The sequence below is a fragment of the Oculina patagonica genome, chromosome 2 (assembly GCF_052425735.1).
Source record: "Oculina patagonica isolate OP01 chromosome 2, crgOcupat, whole genome shotgun sequence".
NCBI classification, from domain to species: Eukaryota; Metazoa; Cnidaria; class Anthozoa; order Scleractinia; family Oculinidae; genus Oculina; species Oculina patagonica.
Window position 1 is genome coordinate 21,472,113 of NC_135759.1, and position 26,297 is coordinate 21,498,409.

At 40.5% G+C, this 26,297-nt stretch overlaps 3 protein-coding genes across 3 annotated transcripts in view; 2 read left to right on the forward strand and 1 right to left on the reverse strand.

Annotated features, from left to right (window-relative positions):
- The window catches only part of LOC144643579 (protein D3-like), a 217,454-nt gene extending 208,682 nt beyond the window's left edge, over positions 1 to 8,772 (forward strand). The window contains exons 2-6 of the mRNA XM_078502885.1: positions 15 to 123; positions 5,240 to 5,293; positions 6,920 to 6,989; positions 7,877 to 8,090; positions 8,326 to 8,772. Of these exons, the coding sequence (XP_078359011.1) occupies positions 64 to 123; positions 5,240 to 5,293; positions 6,920 to 6,989; positions 7,877 to 8,090; positions 8,326 to 8,431 (504 nt within the window). The 5' untranslated portion in view covers positions 15 to 63 and the 3' untranslated portion in view covers positions 8,432 to 8,772. The remainder of the gene's footprint in view (positions 1 to 14; positions 124 to 5,239; positions 5,294 to 6,919; positions 6,990 to 7,876; positions 8,091 to 8,325) is intronic.
- Positions 8,773 to 15,506: 6,734 nt separating this feature from the next.
- LOC144643457 (uncharacterized) lies at positions 15,507 to 17,554 on the forward strand. Its single transcript, XM_078502714.1, has one exon. The coding sequence runs from the start codon at positions 15,788 to 15,790 to the stop codon at positions 16,694 to 16,696; it is 909 nt and encodes a 302-aa protein (XP_078358840.1). The 5' UTR covers positions 15,507 to 15,787; the 3' UTR covers positions 16,697 to 17,554.
- Positions 17,555 to 20,684: 3,130 nt separating this feature from the next.
- On the reverse strand, positions 20,685 to 23,643 carry LOC144643458 (uncharacterized). Its single transcript, XM_078502715.1, has 2 exons — positions 22,470 to 23,643; positions 20,685 to 21,745 (listed from the first exon to the last, which is right to left on the reverse strand). The coding sequence occupies exons 1-2, from the start codon at positions 23,624 to 23,626 to the stop codon at positions 21,250 to 21,252; spliced, it is 1,653 nt and encodes a 550-aa protein (XP_078358841.1). The 5' UTR covers positions 23,627 to 23,643; the 3' UTR covers positions 20,685 to 21,249.
- Positions 23,644 to 26,297: the final 2,654 nt, after the last annotated feature.

Consider the following 26,297-nt stretch of genomic DNA (forward strand, 5'->3'; position numbering starts at 1 on the left):
CGTCGTGCACATCATTCTGTGTACTGTCTTGCTGTGAAGTAAAACACCTGAAAGATTTCAGCAATGGACGCTCATGCAGTTAAACCTGATGTTGTGGATGAACTTCCCGGACAAGTCATCCAGGTTAGCTCATTATGAACTGAACGTAACAGCTGATCGAGTACGTTGGAAGACTAAATCTCTCCATCTTGTTTCAGTTGTTTGTCACTTCAGCTCAGAGCTCAATTGAGTCAGTAGACTGCTAAAAGGCGTTTGCCAGCATATAAAACCCAGTGAGAGACAAAAATTTTTTGGATAGCGCTTACTGCAAACTGATGTACTAAGATTTTGCTCAAAAACTGAAAATTTACATGCTGAGTTTGCAGAAGTGGCGTGACATTTTGTTGGGGAAGGGGGGGGGGGGGGGGGTGTGTTCACGAGGAGTGGCGGAGATACGCTTGCATCCGTTACAGAGATTCCAACCCTCCCGATTTGATCGGGAGTCTCCCGATTTAATGCGTTGCCTCCCGCTCTCCCGATTTATATCAGATTCTCTAACAAGAGAAAAATTGCTAATTTTTAGTACTTTTTGCGATCTGAGTGTAGCAAAAGTAAAGAAAAGTACCAAAAATGTTTGTGAAAAGAATAAAGACCTTATAGAATAACTCAGAAATGATGTCAAAATGCCGGAAATGGCACTTGAGAGAACCTAAATTTGCAAAATTTCCCGGTGGAACATGCTTCCATACCCCCCTAGAGGCGCACACCTTCAGCGCTAAAAATACTCCCTTTTTTCCTTCAAAAAGGGTTGGAATCTCTGCCGTTATGAAGTGTTGTCAACATTGTTAATGGGTTGGAGGGGACAAATTTTGTAACAAACAAACTTAGGAACGGACCATGTTGAAGGCACAAGTGTAATAACTGGTCACAAATGTAATAAAGTCACAAGTGTAATAACATTTGGTCACAAATGTAATAAAGTCACAAGTGTAATAAGGTCTGGTCACAAATGTAATAAATATTTCACACACAGACACAAATGTGAACAGGGACTATCACTTTACATCTAAACAACACTTATGCTGGAGAGCTTGTCTAAATGGACAAATTAGTCATTTATAAGGTCGTTTTTTCGACTTTTTTTGCTTGTTTACAAGCAAAAAAGAGGAGAATAGCATTTAGTGGACTCAAATCTGAACCGGAAGGGATCGCATTCTTGTTAACTCTCAAGGGAATACTTTCCGCTGTGGGTGGTCAAAGCGCGTGACTTGTAAGTGTCACTCTATAGTTGTGCTTCAGCACTTCCGTTCTTGTAGAAAAAACATGACTTGTCAAATTTACAAACATTATATAAGAATCAAAAACGTGAGTAGCCCAAATCTTACGTCACATAACCAATTAAGAATGTAAGCGGTTCAACGCTCAAAGGCAGTGAAGTTTAAAACGATTAAGAACGCAATTTTTACTAGTACAAGTCTTTAGGCGCTAATATTAATTTAACCTAAAACGATTAACAACGCAAATTTGTACTCGTACAAGTCTTTCACACACTAAAACGTTGCCAATAGTTAACCAAAGGGAACTCATTTCGTGACAATTGATTATTTCTGCTGAGTTGCACAATTGTGCTTCAGCACTTCCGTTCTTGTAGAAAAAACGTGACTTGTCAAATTTACAAACATTATATAAGAATCAAAAACGCGAGTAGCCCAAATCTTACGTCACATAACCAATTAGGAATGTAAGCGGTTCAGCGCTCGAAGACAGTGAAGTTTAAAACGATTAAGAACGCAATTTTTACTAGTACAAGTCTTTAGGCGCTAATATTAATTTAACCTAAAACGATTAACATCGCAAATTTGTACTCGTACAAGTCTTTCACACACTAAAACGTTGCTAATAGTTAACCAAAGGGATCTCATTTCGTGACAATTGATTATTTCTGCTGAGTTGCACAATTTAGAATTGCAACATCATCTAGCGAAGCGCACTATTACTAAAAATAGATTTCGCCACATGATACCCCCCCCCCCCCCCTCTGCGTGAGTCGGACAACAATTTTAGTTTGGGCAAAGGCTTTGTATGGAGGGGACCGACACAATGTGAGGCCGAGATTCTCGAAAGGCTCGAAAAATGATAGATTCCAAACATTTTTGCTTTAGTAAGTGAAAACAGATTGAAGGTATCCAAAAAATGGCCCAAAATTGAATTTATTAGTCGAAGATCCGGCAATAACACCTTGATTCCCAGTGCAAAATTATTCAGGCTGCCGAGAAATTTAAGCGGCGGATAGCGAATTACTATCGAATTATATAATTGCGAAGGATTGCTTTATTTAGGCACCGGAAAGATCGTCGGTTGCAAGAAATTCAGAATTCTTCCCGAATTTGACAGCACTGATCGCCGGTCATCCGATCTGTTTCGACACATGATAGATAGAGGGCGAAAATATTATGCTATTCAAACGCCTTTCTAATGGAATTGACGGCGGGTTTGATTTTAATAAAGCTGTTATTTATCCCCATTACTATTACAGACTGCAGCTACAGCTGCCGAGCTCGATCAGTGTATATTAAATAGTATTTGCCGCGACAATTGTGTAACGAAATTGACCTCTTAAAATATTCGGGTCAGGCAAGGGGACCGATCGGACGAGCGTTTCTTTGTGTAATTTTGTGGTGGCATAAATCTGAGGTTAGCTCTGTTGTGTTGGAAAATGTGCCACTAAGAACAGTGTAAACGTTTTGCATTTCTCATAAAAATAAATGTTTTCTTTCAGCAAATCCCGGCAGCAAATCGGGCCTTTATAATCCATTCAATAACTGAGAGTAAAACATTTAACACATTTATTGAATAATCGCTCTGTTTGACAAACCTTTTGTTTCAAACCACGGTTTGAGCTTTCTACGTTGCACAGGTAAGGCTTTCTCTCGAAATCCGAGCCAATCTGGCCATGGTTTTGTGAAACAATCGCTAAATATGCCTCCAAAGTGCCCGCCAACCATACATTGCTCTTACAGAGAGCGGTTTGTTTGTTTGAATTTTGACTCACACCGGGGGTCAAATTCTGTGACGTCATTAGTGCGCTTCGCTAATTGCAACATCATTAAATGTGTTAAGTGATTTTTATAAGTGTTTTTGTAGCCAATTGTGAAATTACTTCCGGTGGAAGTAGTAAGTAAACGTTAAACGTTTCTTCTGTTCAGAAGTAAATGCATCGATCGCAATTAGAAAAATAACAGCAACTGTTTTGCTGGAAATGTAGTCGTTAGAAATGGCATGTGTAGCTGTAAGGTAAAGAATAACGCGAGGAGAAGCGGCTTTTGGTAATATCCAAACGAAAATTTACTTCTCAGTGTGGGGTTAAGATTGCGTGACGAGACAAAAGGTGACTCTGTCGTGCGTAACCTAACCTGCGATCAGGCGTTATTTTTCTGCATTAGGCCGAGTAGAAATCTTTCTAACTCGAAAGGAAACGACTATTTCGATTAAACATGTTAAAGGCAAACGTCAAAGTTTACCTTTTTTAACCAAGCCAAAGTATATGAGTCGCAAAGCACCCAGTCGTCGCGACTGACAAATACAGCATTTACTCCGCGAAAATAAAAAATACTTGAACTGAAAGACGTTTGAATTCTTCCATGATATGTTCGAACAACAATGCCCAGGATAAACCTTCTACTCATACTAACCTCATGCAAAAAAAGTCGATATCTCGAAGAGATCTTTGATTACAATAAGATGCTTCAAATGTTCTAGGAAGGCCAAAAAACACCACATATGAATCAGTTAACATTTCATTTTACTTTATTGAGATATTCACACATAGATGCGTTTAGGTATTTTTTATGTAATTTTTAGTGCTTTATTCATAAGCCTCATATATTTAGATGTATTTCTTTTGTTCGTCTTATGTCAACAATTGTTATCAGCAACCTACGAACACTTAGGGTGATTTGCCTGTGGTTTCATAAGAAGAACAGTTGTCAATAAAAATACTTCATCACCATTTAAAGATCTCGTGGAATTTTAAGAAGTCTATTTACCTAGTGACAGTCATTTTAGCATGAAACCCAACTTCAACAGCAGAAGTTACAATGCGACCATACTAACTTTAATATCGTGATAGCAAATCTTGGCCAGTATAGTGTTATTCATTTCGTCTGTTGGTGTATTTACGATATACTCGACCTTAACTCTAGCCATGGTTAAATGAAAGCCAGTCTACGCTGTCTGGCCATTTCTTGAATAAATCCCAGCTATGGCAAATCGACCATACTCCAATATATCTAGGCTTGGTGCCATCTAGGGGATTTTTTTGCCTAATTACTTTATGGTTGAATGCAATTCCATTTGAATATGTTACTGGTTGAGAGCAGTGCTTTATCTGACGTGGTTCAACCGAACCAATGATTAATATGTCCATTTAGACAAGCTCTCCAATATAAATGTTGTGTACATGCAAAGTGATAGTTACTGACAACATAATTTTAGTGACAGGTGCCGTTCACATTTGAGCCTAAGTGTAAAATATTTATTACATTTGTGACCAAACCTTATTACACTTGTGACTTTATTACATTTGTGACCAGTTATTACACTTGTGCCTTCAACAACCATTATTTTCTTGGAGGGGGGGGGGATGAAAAATTTTCCTCTGCAAACCTTTTTTTTTAGTTTATGCATCTCTGCAAACATTTTTTTTCGAAATTCTTACTATTTTTTGTTATACATATCGTTTTTGCAATTAATTTGTTTGAATGCCGGACACCTCGCCACCAAGCAATCTCGCCACCAACCAACTCCACCAACCAACTCACCTCTGCAAACATTTTTTTTCGAAATTCTTACTATTTTTTGTTATACATATCGTTTTTGCAATTAATTTGTTTGAATGCCGGACACCTCGCCACCAAGCAATCTCGCCACCAACCAACTCGCCACCAAGCGAAGTCACCTCGGCTCATGGATTAAAGAACGAGGAATACACCAGTTTTGGTGACGAGTTGGTTGGTGGCGAGATTCCCTGGTGGCGAGGTGACCGGATACCATTTGTTTTGTCTTTCCATGCCCTGCAAACAATTTTTTTCAATATTTTTCATCCCCCCCTCCAAAAAAATAAATATGGTCCGTCCCTAATACATCTTTGAAAAGCTCCTTTGGGGAAAGTCAATAAAGTATGTAATATGTAGAATATCGCTGTGACGGAATTGTTGAAAGGAGCGGTATTGTTTACATATTTATTTTGATGGTTTTGCAGGTTAAGTATGGAGACCTGGAAGTTAACATGGGAAATCCTCTGACTCCAACTCAGGCAAATATATTTAATATCATAATGATATTTCATGCTTAAATAGTGCAATTTTTATAACAATTTATAATTGATAAACCAGTGGCTGACTATTGCCAAGCTTGCAATCTGATTGTGGACTTATGAACATTTTAATGAATTTTGTTATGTAACAAAATTTAACATGCAAATAACCAAGGAATCACTGTACTCCAGAGAAGTTATATGGTGTCCAAACCCTAATCAACCAACTATGAACAGTAATGGTTAACTCTGTGTTTGAGCCTTATGGTCCATTAGGTTGGGGCTTATCTGTAGCCTGGGGGGGGGGGGGGAGTACTCCCATATGTGGGCTATATAGGTATGTGCCGCAGGATAGGGTATGGTTTTTTAGGTTCTCGGCAGGGTTTTAGCCAGGTGGGAGTCCAGGAGTCCTAAGGACGGCCACTTTTCAGGAAAATTAATATGAATAACTGTATACAGAGTTTTTTTCTAGCAAATTTGGAAATCTTTAGATACCTTTGCACTCATTAGTGCAGAAAAATTCCTTGCATGCTCCTCAGGCCCTCCTATAAGGACAAAGTCAGACCTTATAAAAATTTTGGACTCCCACTTTTTAAATCCTGGCTAAAAGCCTGGTTCTCGGTACTTAAATAGGGTATCATCAGGGCCTAAACCAGACCTTTGGCATAGATGAGGCAAGATTTTGCTAGGAGGTTCTGGGGGCATGCCCTCCAGAAAATCTGGAGAACTATGAGCTCTGAAACTCTTTTAAAAACATTTTTCTTTCAACTAAACATATTTTATTTTTAATTTTGGGTTAAAATCAAGACGAAACAAGTGCCTCGTCTTGCCTCTTGCCAGTTACTGCCCTGATCATTTCTGCTCCTTTTGGCAATGTGTTCCCAGTGGGATCCTTAGATAGGGTGCCTAAATTCTATCAACTAAAATAAATGCCCAGCTAAATGAAAAAAAAGGTATCTTAAAATTAAACTTTCTGTTCAAGTATTAGTGAAGCGATTTTAGTAAGATTTGTGTTTTGCCGTGCACAATTACCCGTTATTTGGGTCGTCACGGAACGCTTCTCCTCCCCTTGAATAGGGTGTCATTTTTTGGTTTTGGGCCTTAAAAATGGTAATAATTTTCACTTTCTTTATCCTCAAATAGGATCAGGGTTTTAGAGCCTTCCCGGCACACCCCTATCCGAAATTTATGGGAGTACCCCCCCCCCCCCCGGAACTGAAGTTTCTGTAGCATGAACTGATCATAGCTAGGCTGTTGTATTTCTACCTCTCCCTAATTGGAATGTTAGTCTATTGCAAGGTTGCTCCCTCCTCTCCAGCCCCCTCCTTGCTAAGTACTGTAAGAGTAAAAGTGTGTTACCAAAGGACACAGCATTAACGACCCTGGCCAGAACTTTGACCTGCACAGCCACTCAGTTTGGAGTCCAGCCAAGTGTAACTCTTAGGCCACCACACCTCCCACAACAGACCACAAAGCATTACTAAATTTAGTGTGTTTTGCAGTAAATTCTAGGCAAGCCATGCACCACAATATTTTGCTCATGCTAAATCATGGGACATACATTGTAACCCTGGGATTGTAACGGCCATAACAGCCTAATATCATTTTGTGACCTGATTTCTTCAGGTGAAGAAGCCTCCAACATCGATCTCATGGCCTGTTGAGGAAGGGGCATTTTACACTCTTCTAATGACAGGCAAGTTTCATTCAAATTTTTCATAATTTTTTACAGTTAATCAACAATTAATTTCTCCTCAAACTATGAATACTAAGGTAAACATGGAGGTCATGAGAATACAGGAACTGGCCAGATAACACTTTCCACCAGATAGATTACTACCCAGTGGATAAGTGCCAACAAAACATACCACTCTATCTACTTGTTAGTGATTTATCCAGTGGATAGTGCTATCCATCCTTTGAACAACTGGGGCCAGAAAAGGAAAATCATTACCTTACCCCCCCCCCCCCTCTCTCTCTCCCTCACTCTCTCCCCCCTCCGTCTGTAACCACCTGATCTGATACATGTGATACAGTCAACTCTCTCTAAGACGGACACCTTTGGGACCGGCTGCAACTGTCCGTCTTAGAGAGGTGTCCGTCTTGTAGAGAGTCGGGGTAACATGAAACCAGTAATTCTGAAATAATAAAGCTAAACCTATGCACAATACAACAAACCTTTGCAAACTGCAACAAGACTAAAACAATAAAAAGACCGTATTCGCTTGTTAAAGCAAAAGTTTAGAGCTTCTACAAACTGTAATACTGTAAGTAGAAAACGACCTCACGTAAGCTGAGAAGTAATCCGTTAAACGTCATTGGTTTTTGGTATACGCGTATCCTTAGGACGCTGACTAACTTTGCTTTAGGTCGATATGAATTTTGGAAGTATTGTTACTAGAAAAAAAACATGAACAAAAACCCTTCTCAAGTGTCCGTTAATGACTTCAAAGTGTCCGTTGTCCGTCTTATAGGGAGTTTGGTTACAGTAAAATGACTGAAAAACGGCAGGGACCATCACCAGGTGTCCGTCTTATAGAGGTGTCCGTTAAGAGAGAGTTGACTGTATTCTGTTATTTACAGATCCTGATGCACCCAGTCGTCACAACCCTAAGTTCCGTGAATGGCATCACTGGCTTGTTGTTAATATCCCTGGTTGTGACATCAGTAAAGGAGAGGTGAAATTGGAGTACGTTGGTTCTGGACCTCCCAAGGGGACAAAGCTGCATCGCTACATATTCCTTGCATACAAACAACCTGGCAAGATTAGCTATACCGATCAACTTGTGTGTGACAAGTAAGCATGCGGCATCTTTTTGGTTCTCTCATGTCCAAAGCCTTTTTAAGAACATATATACTAGTTTGCTTTTGAACGGTCTTAATTTCAATTACATTTATGCGGACGATGAGATGTGCAAAAAAATCATACAGTACTTACAGTGTTGCTGCTTATACGAGGCCACCGCAGTTTGCTTTCAAAAAGAGAAAAAAAAAATTCAAAAATGTTTCTTTAATTCTATTCTCCTTTTCAGGCCTGGATTTGAGCGTGCCTCACGAAAGGCACGTGACCTGGCTGCCAAGTACAACCTCGGCAATCCAGTGGCAGGGAATCTTTTCCAGGCTGAACATGAAGGGTGAAGCATTGGACGTACAGCCGCTGGTCAAACTACTCACAAGCTTGACAGAGCCGGTATAAAGTAGATGGATAAAGTTCGTTTGCAACTTAGGTTAGGTGTTGTCTCATAGAAATCAAGATTTGGTCAAGTTTTCACCTGAGCACATTGGTTAAATTCTGGGTTGTTATCGGTTTATTAGTGCAGTTCTGATAAAATTTCGTTGTATACCGTTGGTAGATCTGTTGCATAACGTACAACGATAAAAAAAAAAGCATGCTCAACGTTTTCGACCCGAAGTTGTATTAAATTAGATGTAAAATCAAAGTTAAGCTTGTTGGGAACAATAAAAACCGTTCAGCCATATTTCAGTGCATTCAGTTAAAAAGTGCGTTAATTAAAGAACAGTTTAGCATTTAAAGTCAGTGAAGGTCAGTGAAAAGGTTCACACCTTCAAAAGTACAGAACCCATTTTTTCTAAAAATAGAAAAAGCTATCCTCAGGAAAAGTCACTATCCAATGGACAGTGTACACTAGCCGATTTTGTTAACACTTACCCACCAGATCCAATAATGCTTTTTTGTGGTTGATAGCAATAACCACCCTTCAAATAACCGGGCCCTAATTGTATATTAAGCTAATTTTTAATACCTCAACACTTTTTGTTCTTACTTACCTACTGGATAGCGATTTATCCACTGAATGGCGTTATACACCCTTTGTACAACTGGCCACTGACCTAAAGTCAGTGTAAAGTCCCGATTCAATCTTAACGACGGTTAACGCTCGAAACATCAGCTCTTTGTAACTAAAACGATGCCAGCTTTTTTTTTTTTTTTTTTTTTTGTGCCATATATCAGAAAAAAAAATAAACCGTCCATTTCTCACGGCTAAGTTAATTTTATGCTATCAAATTTTGCCAAATTATCTCTATGAAACTAAATGTTTGCAAAGAAATTAATTCTTTGATTCTAAATGAAAAACTGCAGCTTTACTGCAGCCAATTGTGTCTTCCGGGCGTTATAACTTAAAGTTACAAGCAAACAAGATTAACTTTGAAAACTGTTCCGCCGGACCGTATTTCAAAAACCCATATCGCAATCCATTCCAATCTTCGACACTTTTGGCCATCCGTACCTTCTTTTGCATTTGGTGTGTTATTTAAATTTTCCTTCACTGTTTAAGAGGTTATTTTTATATTTTAGCGAATTTGATAGTTATTTTATATGCCTAAGTTTGGCTAAAACCCGTGACACGGTCCCTTTAACTTGAAACATGGTTAGGCAGTGCCTAGAATCAGTTTCCAATTGTGGTTTTGTTTTTATTTGAGACGGTCAATTACCACAAGAATAGTCAAAGTAATTTCAAACCATGTGTACACTAGATTACTAGTAACCTTTGCTATGCAGGGAATGAATGTCTTCACTGCCCGACGGCGCAGCACAGCTATTCCAGCCCCTGATTCCCGAGGTCGTCTCTACTTACTGTAGAGAGAAAGGAACAGAGGGAACGACTGGACTTCCTCGCGCTGACATTTTGATGGAAAAATTGCACTAAAAACGGCACTTGTTCACCCGGGTTGTGTGCTCATCGGGATAAATCCCCTTTATTCAGAGGTTAGCCCTAAAAAAGGTCTTTAAATAAGACCAGCCAAAATTCAAGACCTTGAAAAGTCCCTGAAAAGCTAATTTGATACTTAAGTTGTTTTCACTAAGCGTGTTCTGAGAAGTGGCCTTGAAATTTCGCTTAATTGTTGATTCATGACTGTCTAACAAATGCTAACTCTGGCATTTCCGAGAGAAATTATAATGAATTTAACAATGCATAATAGCACGGATTATTCACTTGAATGTGTCCAAGAAAAATTGGATTTAAGTCCTTAAAGGTCCTTTAAAAAGACCCTTTGGTTTTGCTGATAAAAGGGGCAAGAACCACGTCTCGTTTCGAAGGGGGCAAGTGATGTTTTTAATGAGATCACTTGGATATCGATTGGCAGCGGGCAGCAGCTGTTTGTAGACGCTCATAGCGTGTAAAAATCACGCATATATATGAGGCCAATTATACGAGAGATTTTAAGTTTAATTTAGTTATGCCTGTAGCTACTGTAGCTTTAATAAGGAATTTATGCGGCAGACTTCGGGTTGCATACTACCACGAGCAAACGAAGCTTGCCTCTTCAAATATTTTCTCGTGGTATTTGTCTTGATTTTGAGGTTGAAATATTGACCTTTCAAAGCTGTACATTTAGCGGAAAATGCGATTACTGGTGATCCGCTCGGCGCAGCACGAACGTCGACAGCAGTCCGTTGAAGTCTTTTTTCAAAGAGTGAACTGTAAAACAGTGCAAAACGAGACCATTAAAATGCAATAATTACTGAAGAGGTGCAGGTCTTGCTATCCAACCATACAAATCCGCATACATTTTCCATTTTGCAAATCTTCGTGACTTTCAATTTCGCGATCACAGGGCTGAAATTTTTACTGCTCACTTCTTTTTGACCCGCATTTCCGATAACTAAGTTTACTACAAGGACGAAGGTCACGTCAAACTATCCCTGATTCACTGCCACGCCTTTCTCGCCAGGCACTTTTGAGGAGCGTCATTTTGTTAGTAAGAGGATGGTGATTTTGTGGTTATTTCCGTGATAGACTGCTAGATCGATGACTTAGTCGACATTCTTTAGGAACGTAAAACATACAAGAGACTAATGGTGGATTTCCACTGACGCGTAAATTTTTACGTGCGTGAAAAAAATTAGAGAAAATGTATGAACGGCCTGCGTAAACGTGTACACAAGCCGTTCATAAATTGTCTCTAATTTTTTTACGCACGTAAAAAATTACGCGTCAGTGGAAATCCACCATAAGTTGTTGGCAAGACATCTGAATGCGGGAGAGGCCCGCAGTAAACGTTTGTCGGGCATATAGTAAGTTTCTTCGTACTGAGTACGCCACTCCCTGCCATGTCATGAAGGCGACACCATTGGAAAGAAGACGGTAACTGACCCTAATTACTCGAGACTCCAAGCCTGATGCTCACTTCAGATACGTCATATCTTATCAACTGCATGCCAAACTTCAGAACCTTTCCATAGGTGACATTAATATTCGAGCTCCTAGCTAGACCCTGACCAAAGTTTAATTAACAATTAAATAGACTACGAGCCCGAGTTTCCTATGAGCAAATAGTGAACGAGGCGCAGCCGAGTTGACTATCTCGCTCATAGAAAACGAGGGTGAGTAGTCTATTTTTTTTTTCAGTCCAAAACTTACAATTTTGCGTACTTTTAAGCCAAAAATGAATAAAAAAATAACCTGAGAGCAACGCGCGAGATCGTGTTCTATCAGCGAATAGGAAACAGTGGGAGAACCAATCAGATTCGCGGATTTCCGAAAGCACACGACTGAGTTTCTACTAATAAAGTTTAGAAATGTTTTAGTCAGAACGGGCACATAGAAAAAGCCATGCACGGAATAAATTAATGATGGCCGATAATGGCGGTTATATCTACCATCAAAATGCATGGCATTAGGTATTCAGATATATAGATAAGATTATCATGTTAAGCCAAAGAAAAAGCCTGTTAAAATTTATGTCATTTGTTCCGAGTTTTGTGGACGACAGCGGTCGACAGGTTGACTTATCTTATTAAAAACCACTTAACGCTTTATCTAGCATGCAATGCAAGTTAATGAGGTCATGACCCAGATGAATTCTTTTCTAACCAACACTCAAATAGTCACAGAAGAAGCAACTTTGGACACGACGAATGTTTTCGGAAAACTTTAATACAGACATTTGTTTGAACGAAGCTTCTGCAGATTTTTTGCGATTTGAATATGCTTAATCTCCTATTGAGAAGCTACAGCAGTTTAAAGCACGGTGTTTACAATTTCCGTGACTTTGTGGTAGCTCGCATCTAGGAATCAATTGTTTTATTCAGAAAATAGTCTAAGAACTTTCCCAATTTAATTTCCGTTTTTTGTCACTTTGACTTACCGTGCTTACCACAATGAAAATATTACAAGAACGCTGCATACTTCTCGACCTCGTCTCCAGGTCAATCCGCGCGGAACAATAGGCAGCCAATCACAGTGCCGTGAGATGAGTACGTTTGCGCGCGCATATTTGAAAGGCAGCAACTTCGTTGACCAAGCAGCTGTAACCGTAAATTCAGTCAATTTTTATTTACAATCGAAACTCGCACGCTAGAAAATAATTTTTAAAAAGAAATCTTGGATGCTATTTTCGCTATTCAGAGCAATTAGAGTCCCTGCATGAGTAATCACCGATAATCTTTAAAGTGCCTTTCGGCCAACAACCGGAAGAAAAGAAATTAATCCTTCTATACTCTACTTTACTTCACACTGTAGGTCGCTTTCTGCTGACCATTTAATGATGAAATGAGTATCGGTTATAAGAGGATTTCTGAGTGTTAAAGACCACCTCGTACAAGTCTGACCTAAACTTTTTTTGCCGCGCCCCCGCCTCACCATAAACCTTATCAGCTACTTTTATTTATTTTTATATGCCTTTTTGCTTTAATTTTGCCGTTCAACACAGAGATTCTATTGTCGTGCTCAGCCCTCCAGTAGATGAAGAGAAGGAGACAAGGGATTCTCTCTCTCGCAGGGTACTTTGTTACCGCTTAACTTTCTCTCTTTCGGAATCCGGCGCGCCGTAACCTAACCTATTCAATTTAACAGAACAAGATTTCAATGGGCGTGACATACGTGAGCTATTCGCAATGAATGCAACTACCGGTGAGGCAAGAACCCAGAGGAGTTTACCACTTGTTTAAGCTGTCCGCGAAGTCTCATTCTATCAGCGTCGACTGCGAGCAGCCGCCCTCTCAGTTTTCCTCAGATCTTAGTACGCGCGAGCGAGAATTTATAACTTATATATACGACCTAAAAAGAAAAAAAGACAAAAACGAGACTGTTCGAAGTCAAGTTTGTCCATTACAGCCGCCATGTGCATGGCTTATTTTAATCAAATAATATCTCGGCTCTTATTCTTTGCCGTAGACTACGAGCCGGTCGCGTGTGGTTGTTCTCAAATCGATTGTTCGAAGAGATTTTCTTACGCGCTCGTGTGCTCACTCTTTTCACTGACCCTAAAATAGCGGTAGTCTACAAAAAAAGGTAGTCTACCTTTGTTAATGATTACTGAGCGTGTCGACGTGGTGGTAAGAGGCCAAAAGGAGAGGTTTCTTTTTATTTTTTTGTAAAAATAAATAAATTCGGACAGAAATATTGTACATGTACACGGCCTCCTCACATGTATATTACGGAAACCTCAGGGACATTATAGTAAAGTCACTGAAAAAAGGCACTCTTGGTTGCTGAACTCGTGTCAATGTTAGCATTCACTGAAAATTGTCCTTAAAGTCTCTCTTAATCCTTAAAGTCTTTGAACAATTGCCGAAGATCAGATCGAACATAGTCGGGTAAACGCAGTCTGGCTGGCTAATTTGCCGATTGTTCGTGCGAAATCCTATAAACTTTTTTACCATGTGGAATTTTTCTCAGTCGTTCTACATTGAAGACAGTACGTTGTTGACTTGCGACTCCAAGTGTGAAGGAAACGCACCTGACACTTGCAGGTACTTTCAGGAACAAGGAAGACCCGTAAACGCCCGTAAACGCCATCGGCGCGGAACCCGTGGGAAGTACTCGCCCCCGTTATCCTGCGGCCCGGCCCTAGGTGCCGCGCGACTCGGGCAGTTTGTTTTTTATGTCATATTAATTAATCGGCCTTAAGTTATGATTGATGAACGTAAATCTTATTTATCTGTGCAACACGTTGAATAGAATGAATGTTCTGCATGTGTAGGTCATCAGAATTGTTAAGAATCAATAAAAACACTGAAACACTCCGGTACTTATCTTTGAACAAACAAAAAAAAAAAAACGTCAAAAATTCCATCTTCAGTTTACAGAAAAAAAAATTAAAAGTGAGATTCGACAGAGATCGCTTTATAACAAATTGCGACCTTTCTCTCCAGTCCAGCGTTTATATCTGTTGAGTTCATTAGAAAACACTGTCTTACAGTGGACACTGCATAAACTTGTCTGACTTGTAAGTTGTTTTCTTCTAACTAATGAAATAAAACTTCCTTTTTAATAGCAGTGGTTGCCGAACATTCATAAACATTCCGTTTTATTTTCAGTAGTTTTGAGAATTTGGCGGCATAAAATTTCTTTGGAATCATTCAAAACCCGCTGGTGAAATTTCAAAATGAGCGGACTTCCCACAAACGGACGTGACATGTCTAACATATTTTGATTTCGTGGGCTAGCTTGCCATGCCCTATATCCACGGCGATTTGCGTAAACCAACAAAGCTGTATGATCTTTAGATGTCTATGGAAATCCAGCTGTTTTCCTGGGCTGATTGCTCAAAACGCACTCGCCTTTTTCTGCGCTGTTTGTTACTTGACAGACTCAAACTGTAGCTAAACTCTGGGAGGTCCGACACAGATGGTTTTCCAATTGCCTCATCATGGCATGAATGTTATTTATATTCGCTAGCGGCGTGTTGCGTGTGATCTCTAACAGGAAGTATTCGACCTTCTTTGTTTTCCAATCTTGGCATTGCCTGCGCTGAGAGCGCCCTGAATCATTTCCGGTTGTGCAGATTTCCGAACTGTGTTGAAATGGGGCTTCATTCAGTCGGGGCGGGCGTGATTCCTAATACTTGTGCACAGACGTAAGTGTAAATTGCGCAAATATGCTAATTGTATTATTTTGATGAGAAACAGATCTTTCATTAAACGGAGAAAAAGTGACATGCAGCTTTAAAGCCCAGCACTCTTCGGTCTTTCTGTTTCTATCCGCAAACGCGCGGGGATTTATCTCTTTTCTAGAGCGTATTATACAAATAAACCTAAATGCGTTTCCGTGTCATCGCTAACATGAAATCCGTGTAGTATTTCTGGCAAGAACTGACCCGGAGTTTTATAAGGACGTGCTATTTCTCTTCACTCAATCCCGCCTCCTGGGTCATGTTTATCATTCACTGTTGTGTGAAGTTTTACTCTTTTATTGTTTTCTTTTGAGATATATTTGATAGGTGTCGATAAATATTTATATAAAGCAGAACTAGGAATTTGGTCAAAAAACACGAATAAACCCTTGGCAAAGCTGGATTAGCGCAAGCTATGTAATCCTTCAGGAAACATTCTACCGTATAGGGCGAACTTTGCGACTTAACATGGAGATAAATGCGTCCTTTCAGGCCGATTCTACGAGGTGGCCCTTGAATAGACTCATGCCCCCCTATCACGCCCCGCCATGAAAGCTTTAATTTATCATCTCCATTTACAATTCGGCCGACAACGAGCCATGTGATTGGTCGTTTGTCACCCCACCTAACTCCATGTCAATCCCTTCTTGTCAAGCGAGGCACATTTCATGTGTTTTGTTGGAGTACGCAGTTCAAACCATGCAAGCAACACAAAATAATCTGGGATTGTTTCGCGTTTTCAAACCAACGATTCTCTTTCACGCACCGTCGTTGCCATCTCTGCAACAAATATTTCGTCCGCCAGAGCTAGGAAATTCATCATCGCTTTGGAAGCAGGCTGTGGGACCGCTTGGCTTTGCTGCAGCTTTTACTAAAACGCCTCCACCCCCTGTTAACGTCCAAGTTTCTCCGATGAGTTTTTGCGCTGAATCTCAGGCGGCCATTCCTTCTATTTGCGTCGTATCCCAGAACTCTGACCAGCCAGTCAAGCCGAATTTTAAACCCGCGCCGGTTTTGCGTGTCCTCGAAGAATCGGGTGAAAACTCGAACGTTTGCGTCCCAAATTTGAATGGCAAAGCAAGGAAGAAGAAGTACCCTTGCCCCTTGTGTGATATACGATGCAGCAACAACGGACAGCTTCAAGGTCATTTACGAATTCATACCGGCGAAAAACCGTTTCAATGTTCTTTTGATGGATGCGAGAGACGTTTCGCTCGTAACGAGGAGTTAACGCGCCACAAACGAATCCACACCGGCGTGCGACCCCACAAGTGCGAAATATGCAACAAGGCCTTTGGAAGAAAAGATCATTTGAGCAAACATCAAAAGACTCATCTTCAAAATTCCGAGAAAAAAGTGTTTACTTGCGTTGTGCTGGGATGCGGCCAGAAGTACAGTCGCTCCGATGCTCTGACTCGGCATCAGTGGACTGCCCATTCCTTGACAAAGGCGAGCTCTAGGGCGATGAAGCGCCTACCTCGTGATCCGCACGTCTTGAGAGCTATGAATCAATGCTCAGTCCCGGCTAGTGGTACGTGGTAGAGCTCGCAACACTCCAGCTAACTTATCGCCCGGCTTATGATTTGTTTATTATGAAACATGAGTGAAAGAAATGTCAGAACTCCGAGAAACAGGCAAGTCCACTGACAAGCAATCACAGAAGAACCAGAACTACCGTTGAATTAACTTTGCGAATGATTCGTGAACGGAATTGTTTTATTTTGGAAGCTAAAGTGCATTAAGTTGCTATCATCGCCTGCCTGCATTTACTTCATGCTTTCATGGTGGTATAAAGATTGGAGAGCGCGACCTTATCTTTGAAATTTAATATCGGTCGGACAAGTCACAATTCGCCACTTTAACTAATGCTTTGGGGCTTCTTTCATAAAGAAGCCGGCAACCTTGAGCGCGTGAAAAAGCGGCAAAGCTTATTCACAAAAGATCGAAACAATTCATTAATAACCAAATAATTATCCCAGGTGTATTTATTTTGTTCAAAGAGTTCTTCCTCACTCCATCTGTTTATTTGCCATAATTGAAGTAGCGTTCGCAATTATTTCAGTCAAATTTGCAAATCAACGCTGCTCAAAGACAATTTAGAATTCTATTAAGAACAGTGTTAGCTAACGCTTTCATTAGCAAATAACAATAGACTTGTTATCTTTGGCAATCTATTGTAGCACTTAACGCCATTTTCCTTCACAATTTGATAATTTGTCGTTCAATGGAAGAAAAACAATCGCATCAAACAAAACTGACGCCCGCCGGGAAAAGACAATGCATTTTCCGTGGGAAAAATAATAGACAATGGATTCAATTTAATGATGAACTACCTGTAACAGATTGAGAAATTTTTCAATAGTTTTTATTAAAAATTGTAACACTGTTGTTATTCGTATATTACTCTGATGTTTTGTTGTTTTGCTGTTTGTATGGGTCAAGAGAACAGCTATAGTGATATTTTCAGGACGCTGACATCACATGGCAGGCAAAACCATCGAGTCTGAGACAATTGACTCCAAAACACTCACGCCTACCGCGAACTAATAAACTGCTCAAGTGTCAATAACATTCCCGCTAAGGCGCGGCGGCAGTCGTGTAAACTGAGTGGGCAAAACATGGGAAGTAATAACATTTCCGCAAAGAATTATAGTCCAAACTCACAGTTGTATAACCGCTTTTTACGCTAATTTGTTGAAAAAGTTTTGAGAGGAATCAAACTTAATGTTTTCTTTCTGTAAAATGATCATAAACAGGTATAAACCACTTCATTTTGTGATTCTGAACTTCCACCCCGGCTTAGTTCCCGTTATTTTGTGATCAGATATTTTGGAGGGGCGTGAGTCTGAAGTACGTGCGGCACCGGCATTTAATTTACAATTATTTTTGCGGTTCCAATTTTTGCCAACTGAAGTTTATACAGACTTTTTCGGCGTCTTGCTTTTTTTTTATAGGAATTCAAAACCTTAAAAGAGCTTTTCCTCTGAAGCCAAACTCAGCGCTAGCGCTTGAAACGACCTTTGATAAGGACGTTCCCTTTCCGTGCCTCACAATTTTAAGAGTGTGTGATTTTCCAGTCTCAATTTACTGTTCGTAAAAGCCATTTATTCCTGTTAGGATATACAACAATTGAATGTGGGCGTGTGAAATGTCTTTTTTTTTCTGAGTTTATAAATGGTCATAAACTGCGCGACTTTAATTTCCTTTCAACACTTCACCGCCTTTAAATTGGTCTCCGACAAATGGAAATAATTTGAACATCTTCATTTTCTAATTCAGGTCCACCGAGGTCGCCTCCATGTCATTTTGGATTTCATGCAGGCTATATCTTCTGTACCTTACAAATTTACATTTCTGTTGGGCCAATGTCCGGTTAACCCTCTATTAGCCTCGTTCCCAGGATCTAGCCCTACGCGCGTACGCGGACAATGACAAGAAGGAAGACCTCCTGGAAACGAGGTTGCAAGTACATATCACCACTTGTGGCAAAGAGGAAATCGCAGGTTCCCATTGTTTCATAAGAAAACAGACTGTCTTCGCGCTGACTGAATTTCATTTCTCGGGACAGGCACAAGCTTACTCTGCGTGACAGGCGTGGTGAAATCAAGAAAGAACGATCCCCTCCAGCCTGTATGCAGGTTCAACTTTGGGTCAATCCGAAGCTGCCCCGCGCGCCGGCTCGCGTCGCTCACCGACTCGTTCTTGAGGCTTCGCCGCCGGTGCGTGGGACCCAGAGGTGAACCTGTCCGCACGCTAGATTCCCTTCCTCTCTATGTCCCTCTCCTAACAATTGCGCTTTATGCTCTCCCCTCACACTCGAATTCCCTTTTTTCCTCCCCTATATACGCCTTTCACGTTAGATTCAAACCTCCGCTACCGGATGCCTCCCATACGCGGACAATAAAAAGTCGTGGTTTCAGCCACAGACAAACGCTATACTGTACATTACTTTTTCTGGTCCCAAGAGTGTCTGCTTATTCCCACCAGTCCCTGCCACCACATTTTTAATGTGACACTAAACTTAGCGGCGTCGGGGTAAAGCAGACACCAATCCCTTTACACAGCTGCTGAAAATCAACCTCTGTCGGTCGCGACATTTTACGAACCAATTAAAACCCAACTGGATACACTCCAAGTTAGTTGGAGTGAAACGTAACTTTTCTAGTAAGGAAAATGTTCGTGATACATCCTAGCTAGTTGTTTAGACTTCTTTGGAAAAAGTGAATACAAGGGCATATCAGACGTCTTTGGTATGCCTTTGATGTCTTTCTTATTGATATGTCTGATATTTTTTAGAGGGGAGGGAAACGCCATCGCCCATGCAATGTTAAATACCACCCGGCCCCTCTCCACCTTTTAAGAAAGTCGAGGTCCTATGCCCAGGGGGGTTACTCCGGCTTGTTAATGACGGGGATGATCGAAGGATTTTTTTGGGTTTGAAATTTTCGATTCCGGGATTTTTTTTTTGAATTTGGCAAGTATATTTTTGAGTGACTTGATTTAAATAGGGGATGATTTTTTTGAGCGGGGCCGGATGGCTGTACACAGGCTAGATCTTTTGGGGGTATTAAAAACGAACTAAAGTGCCTTGGCGTATTTATGGTATGATGAATAAACAAACACGAGCGTTCAATTTATTTATGATTTTCTTTGTGTTATACTATTGCCACACCTGGCAATTTAGGGGTAATTTGACAGGGGATTTTTTTGGGTCCTGAGTTTTGCCTCTATTCGATCATCCCCGTCATTTACAAGCCGGAATACCCCCCCCCCCCCTGGGGTTCTATGTCCAGGATGTCACGGTCACAATGTATTGAAGGGATTGAGTAATTTTTTGTAAACGTACAAAGGTACAGTAGAACCCCGGTAACTCGAACTCTGAAGGGAAACGAAAAATAGTTCGAGTCAGCGGGGTTTCGAGTTCAATTGCATATTTAATTTGCCAGGTTAATAATTGATCGTTTATCGACTTTTTAGCACTTCAGTACACAGTATAGTGCAAATTAAACTTATCTGGTCAGAAACACTCACACGATCATACATTTCTAGGATAAGAGTGGAAAATGACAGTCAGATACATGATCTATTCGTTGCTCTAATTAAAATCGAATTGCTGTAGTATTCGTTTTAGTGTTTAAATCCGATTACGACAAGAAGAGCTAATGGGATATAAATGGGCATACGTGCCGAGTGGCAAGAACCACAATTTGAGTTATCGGGGTAAATTTGCCCCAAATTTTGATCAAAGGGAAACGAAATTTAGTTCGAGTTCGAGTGGCAAATAAATGATGATGATGATGATGATAATGATGAGTTAGCGGGGTTTTCGAGTTATCTGAGTTCGAGTTAACCGAGTAAAAATGATTGAAAAGTGAGTTCAAAACCAAAGGAAATGGAAGTTAGTTCGAGTTACGGGGTTGTTCGAGTTATCCGAGTTCGAGTTACCGGGGTTGTACTGTACTTTCAAATCGAGGAAAACCTCAAAAAACTAACCATGGTAAACAACAACAACAACAACATTACTACAACAACAACAAAAGAGGTAACAAGGGACAAGGATTGTGATCAAGCCAGATTGCAAATGACAAACGGACTTCAAACCAAGTCACCTGACTACAGGAAAAACCTGACGGTGATGCAAGACTGGTCCAGTCAGTCTGTGTACATACACCCCCAGGGCGCCATGAACAATCGCCCTCAGGGAGGCTACGTGCCAGTTAACTTGGAGGTATACGAAAATGCAAATCTTGTGATGTAAAATTCAGTTTTCGAATTGCAAAAAGTACTCTGGAATAATTTTGTTCACGGGTTTACTTTCAGTCAATGATTGTTTCTTAAAGCGATTTTCGATGCCTAAACAAGAACAATGTCCAACAATCCTTGAGAAAACTGATATCGTGTCGCGGATAAATTTACAATCACAAAGGCCAGAAAAAAGATTTTTAGGTTTGCCTTCCGCCACCGTTTCGAGTCCATTCTCAACTCAACTGTTCGCACGAGAAAGAAAACATTCACTCATTGACTTGTGTCATTTTTTCCTCAAGTTTCCGTTGACTTTTTTTTTAAGAACAAAGGTGTCATGCACAAATGCGCCATCATCGTCTATCTTCAAGGCACTGCTCAACTCTCTTGTGGCGAAACAATTTAGCACAACCAGCTGGTGTAAGACCTTCCTTGTCGACGGAATACAAATCTGCTCCATTATCCAGCAATAAGCGAACTGCGTCAATGTGACCGGAGCCTGCAGACACATGCAGCGGTGTGTTTCCACTAGCATCAAACGCATTGACATCACTGCCTGAATCAATTAAAACACGCGCAACTTCCGTCTTGCCACGTGCAGCAGCTGTGTGAAGAGCAATGCTGCCTTCAGAATCCCTTGCGTTCACATCAGCTCCATGTTCAAGAAACAAAGACACCATGTCCACATCACTGAAAGCTGAAGCCAGGTGTAGAGGAGTGCTTCCTTCATTATCTTTATTCTCCACGTCTGCACCGCGTTCGAGAAGTACTCGAGCAACGGGCTTCTGGTCAAAAACTGCGCAGATGTGTAGCGGAGTGCAACCTTTAGCGTCTCTAGCCTCGAGATTGCTGCAAAAAAAAATGTAACGTAAATAGCTGGAAGCGCATATGCCGAAAAGTCTGTGCACTGGATTCTGGATCGACGGGTGCTAGTTAGAGCCACGTCCGGGGACGCTGTTATTTTCTTCAGCCAACACAAAGACAGTGCCTTTCTCTCCGCGCAGGAAAAAAGGAAGGATATGGCTACCTGACAAATTGCTGGGGAACTTTGCGATTATCTATAATTCTGAGCAAATGTTCTTGGGACAATAGGCCAGTTTCGAATTACGCTCCACTGATCACAAACAAAGGAATAAAGTCGAGGTTCAGGGGAATAATTTGAATTTTCTTTTGGTTTATTTCCCTCAACCTCGACTTCACACCTTTGCTTAGGATCATAAGAGCGTAATTCGAAACCAGCCTATTAACAAAATGCCAATGACAAAGTCTTTGAGGGTGGGAAGGTCACTTCATTCAGGGGGGAGCAATGGAACCGATGAGCCACCGGCTCCTCCGATCCATAGGACTAACACGAATTCTTTGCCAGACAGTTAGTTCCCTTTATTTTTTTGTTTCGTTATTACAGGAAGCTAGACACGTTTTATAGTATTCCAGGAAGAGAAGAATCGGTTGGGAGGTAAAGTGTCCCTAATCACTTCCTAGATTCCTTGAATAGAACTTTTTAGATCATGTAGATAAAAGTAAGACCAGGTTCAGGAGGCACAAATTACACCAAAAACAACTTTTATCTTACCTTCCGTGATTAATCATAATCGAGACGGCTTGTATCCTCCCTGAACAGCAGCCTATATGTAGAGGAGTACTGCCTTTATAATCTACAGCTTCAAGATCACTGCCACGCATCAACAGAGTTTTTACTAGAACCATTCCTCCGTCTGAGTACAAAGCGAGATGCAGTGGGGTACTACCAAGTTCATCAACAGCATTAACTTGTCCTCCATGTTGAATGACTTTCACCAAACTTTCCCGGTCACCAAAATAACTCGCCATGTGCAGGCACGTTCTTCCCTGGATATTAGTTGCATGAACATCGCTTCCTTCCTTAATTAACAACTCAACTATCTCACCTCTATGGTGTGCAATGGCTACGTGAAGAGGCGTATTTTCTTGCTTATCTCGACTGTGAATATTGCCGCCTGCTTTTACCAGGGCCCTCATCACACTTGTCGAATATTCGGAAAAGGAAGCAGCAGCATGATGAAGAGGAGTGCAACCATGTACGTTGACTGCATTAACATCTCCACCATTTCTTATAATTTGTTTCACAAGACTGCTTGGACCCTGTCGGACAGCTAAATGAAGGGCTGTATTGCGATCTTTATCTGCCACTTGCACGCTGCTTCCACGTTCTAACAAAATCTTCACTCCCTCAACTGACCTGTTATTAGCGGCCATGCTCACTAACAGTGGCGTCTGACCTCTGTTGTTAAGAGCAGACAAGTCTGCTCCTCTATCAACAAGTCGTTCAATCATCTCTGGACTTCCACGTGCTGCTGCCCTGTGTAAAGGCGTGTTCCCATACTTGTCTCTTGCCTCAAGCTCTGCTCCTTCGTTCAAGAGACTGTCCAAGGTAGATACGGACCCAGATACTGCAGCAAAGTGAAGTGTTGTTCGACCACTTGCCGCATCCACAGCTTGCCTGTCACCTCCATTGCTGAGGTACAAATCAACCAAGCTCCAGGTCCAGGTCCAGCTCCAATTCAACTTTTCAACAAGTTCGTCTGTTAATCCAAACATTGTACGTCCACTGAAATCTCTTGCATTGACGTCGCTCCCATAGCGAATCAGATATTCAACCAATTCTTTACGACCGTTTTTTGCAGCAAAGTGAAGCGCATTTCTCCCTTTATCGTCGACAGCGGTTATGTCACTCCCACTTTCTACCAACATCACGGCAGCAGCAATATCATGTTTCAAATATCAAATATTTTACTAATTGATGGAATAATAAACTTTGCGGATAATACGAATAAACCCGGTCTCCTGATGTTTGTAGACTTCGAAAAGGCGTTTGATTCGATCGAGTGGTCTTTTATAGAACGAGCTCTCATACACTTCGGTTTCGGGCCCTCGCTGGTGAACTGGTTCAGGCTTTTCTACAAAGATGTCTCCAGCGCCATCCAAAACAACGGTTGGGTCTCAGAGCATTTCATCTTAGGTAGAGGGGTCAGGCAAGGCTGCCCGATGTCCCCATACTTGTTCATAATAGCAGCTGAGATACTAGCCAATTTTATAAGAAGGGATAAAGACATAAAGGGGTTTGAAACGAATGAAGTAGAACACAAACTAAGCCAATATGCCGACGATACAACCTTAATACTCGACGGTTCTGAGGGCTCATTTCTTCGTGCAGTTGCAGTCTTGGACGGATTTCACATAATCTCTGGGCTCAAGGTGAATTACGAGAAAACAAAAGTGCTATGGGTGGGTTCAGCAAAAGAAAGAGAACCAATAAAATGTGACAAATCGGAAATTTCCTGGGTGAAAGGAAAAGTATTTGCACTTGGAATTTGGTTTGCAACAGACAGGAAGACAATGCTCCGCTGCAATTACGAGGTAAGGATCAAAAAGATAGAAAGTGTAATTGAATCATGGCAGTTTAGGAGGCTCAGTTTAATCGGAAAAATTACCATCATTAAAAGTCTCCTGGTTTCCCAACTGGTCTATATTTTAACGCCGCTAACCACCTCCGTAGAAGCATTACAAAAAGTCAATAAAATGTTTTTCGATTTTCTCTGGGATGGTAAAGGAGATAAGGTTAAAAGGATATTTATAACCAAAGATTACAAGGAGGGCGGCCTAAAAATGATTGATATAAACAAGTTCAATCAATCTCTCAAAGTCTCCTGGATCCAAAAATACCTGGATCCGACAAATGATGGGAAATGGAAATTTGTTTTCGAGGACAGTCTTAAAAAGCATGGAGGAAGGGATATTTTCACCTGCAATCTTCACAAAGACGACATCCCCACGTTAGGGGTCTGTAACCCCTTCGTCCAAGAGGTACTGGAAGCCTGGGCAGAGTTACATTTTACGGATGTCACTGACATCACTGATGTAAATGTTGGTGACCAGATCATCTGGTACAATTCTCTTATTCGAATAAACGACCGACCCGTTTTCCATAAACATTGGTTCAACCACGGAATTTGCAAAATTTCCCACTTATTGGACGAGAATGGCACCCTGCTTAGGTACGACGAGCTGAGGATTAAGTTCCCCGAGCTAAAATGGTTTGAATCATTTGCCGTTCTTTCAGCTATAAGGTCATTTATAAGGAAGCTACATAATCCTCAGACGCCAGACAATAACATTATGAAAGGAGTATCTTTAGCTGATCTTACCTCTAAGAGTAAGATCAATCATTTTGTGTATACCTCTCTTTTAAAGAGAGAAAAAATCCCACCCATTGGAAGCCAAGTAAAATGGCTGAGAGACCTTCATGTTCAGAACGACTGTGAGGTAGACTGGAAAGTAGCATACACAATTGCTTTTAATTGTACGGCGTCCACCAAATTAAGAACCTTCCATTTTAAATTCTTACATCGGAGGATTGCCACGAATGATTTTCTGCAGAGAATCAACCTTATACCTTCAAATAAATGTTGCTTCTGTGCAAAACAAACAGAGACTATCATCCATCTTTTCTTGAACTGTCCCATAACGCAATGTTTTTGGGAAGATATTAAACAATTTCTCTTTCAAAAGGGCTTTGGGACTGAGTTTGTTCTCACAGATCTCCATTTGATGGGGCTGTTAAGAATCCCGACTAACACAGCCGTTAATCTTGTGCTTCTAATTGCGAGATATCATCTTTACTCCCGGAAATTAGGCGGAGCGCCTCCTTGTTTGTCTGTTTTCTTGAGTAAGTTGAATTCCATTATTCAAATTGAAAAACAAATAGCTTTGCATAGTAATCGTTTGACCGCCTTCACAAACAAGTGGAAGATGTTTCTCTGTTAATCTCCTCTACACTTTTTTCCCTATAAATTATCTCCATGTTTTATCCGTTTGATTTATCCACCAATCTAGTTTCTGTAAACCAAGTGTTGGTTTAGTTTTTTTTCAAATGTGAAATTTATTTATAGATCCGTCTAGCCATTATGTAGTTTTTTTTTTTTTTTTTTTTTGAAAAATTTAATCTAGTCGACTGTTTCCTTTACTAAGTAGTTGCTGTAGCGTCATTGTTATTTGTATATATGCATAGTTTTTCTGCTGTTTTTTTTTTTTTTTTTCCTTTTTGCACTGTAATTGTGGCATGAGGCATTGTTAGTATCACTGAAAGCATAGCAAAAAACAAAAGAAAAAGAAAAGAAAAAAAAAAAGAGAGAAATATATATGTAGATTTAAATAAGTAATAAGCAAATACAGTATTGTAAATTAGATAGTATTGTAAGTTTTGTAATGTTAATATGGTAGGTAACACCAGTATTTTATTAGGATATAAGGTATTGTCAGTATTGTTAACAATGTTTTCTTGTACTGTTAGTAACTGTAAGTAATGTAGTTAATGTTAGTATTGTAAGTAATGTTAGTTTTGTTTAAGTAATTTGTGGTATTG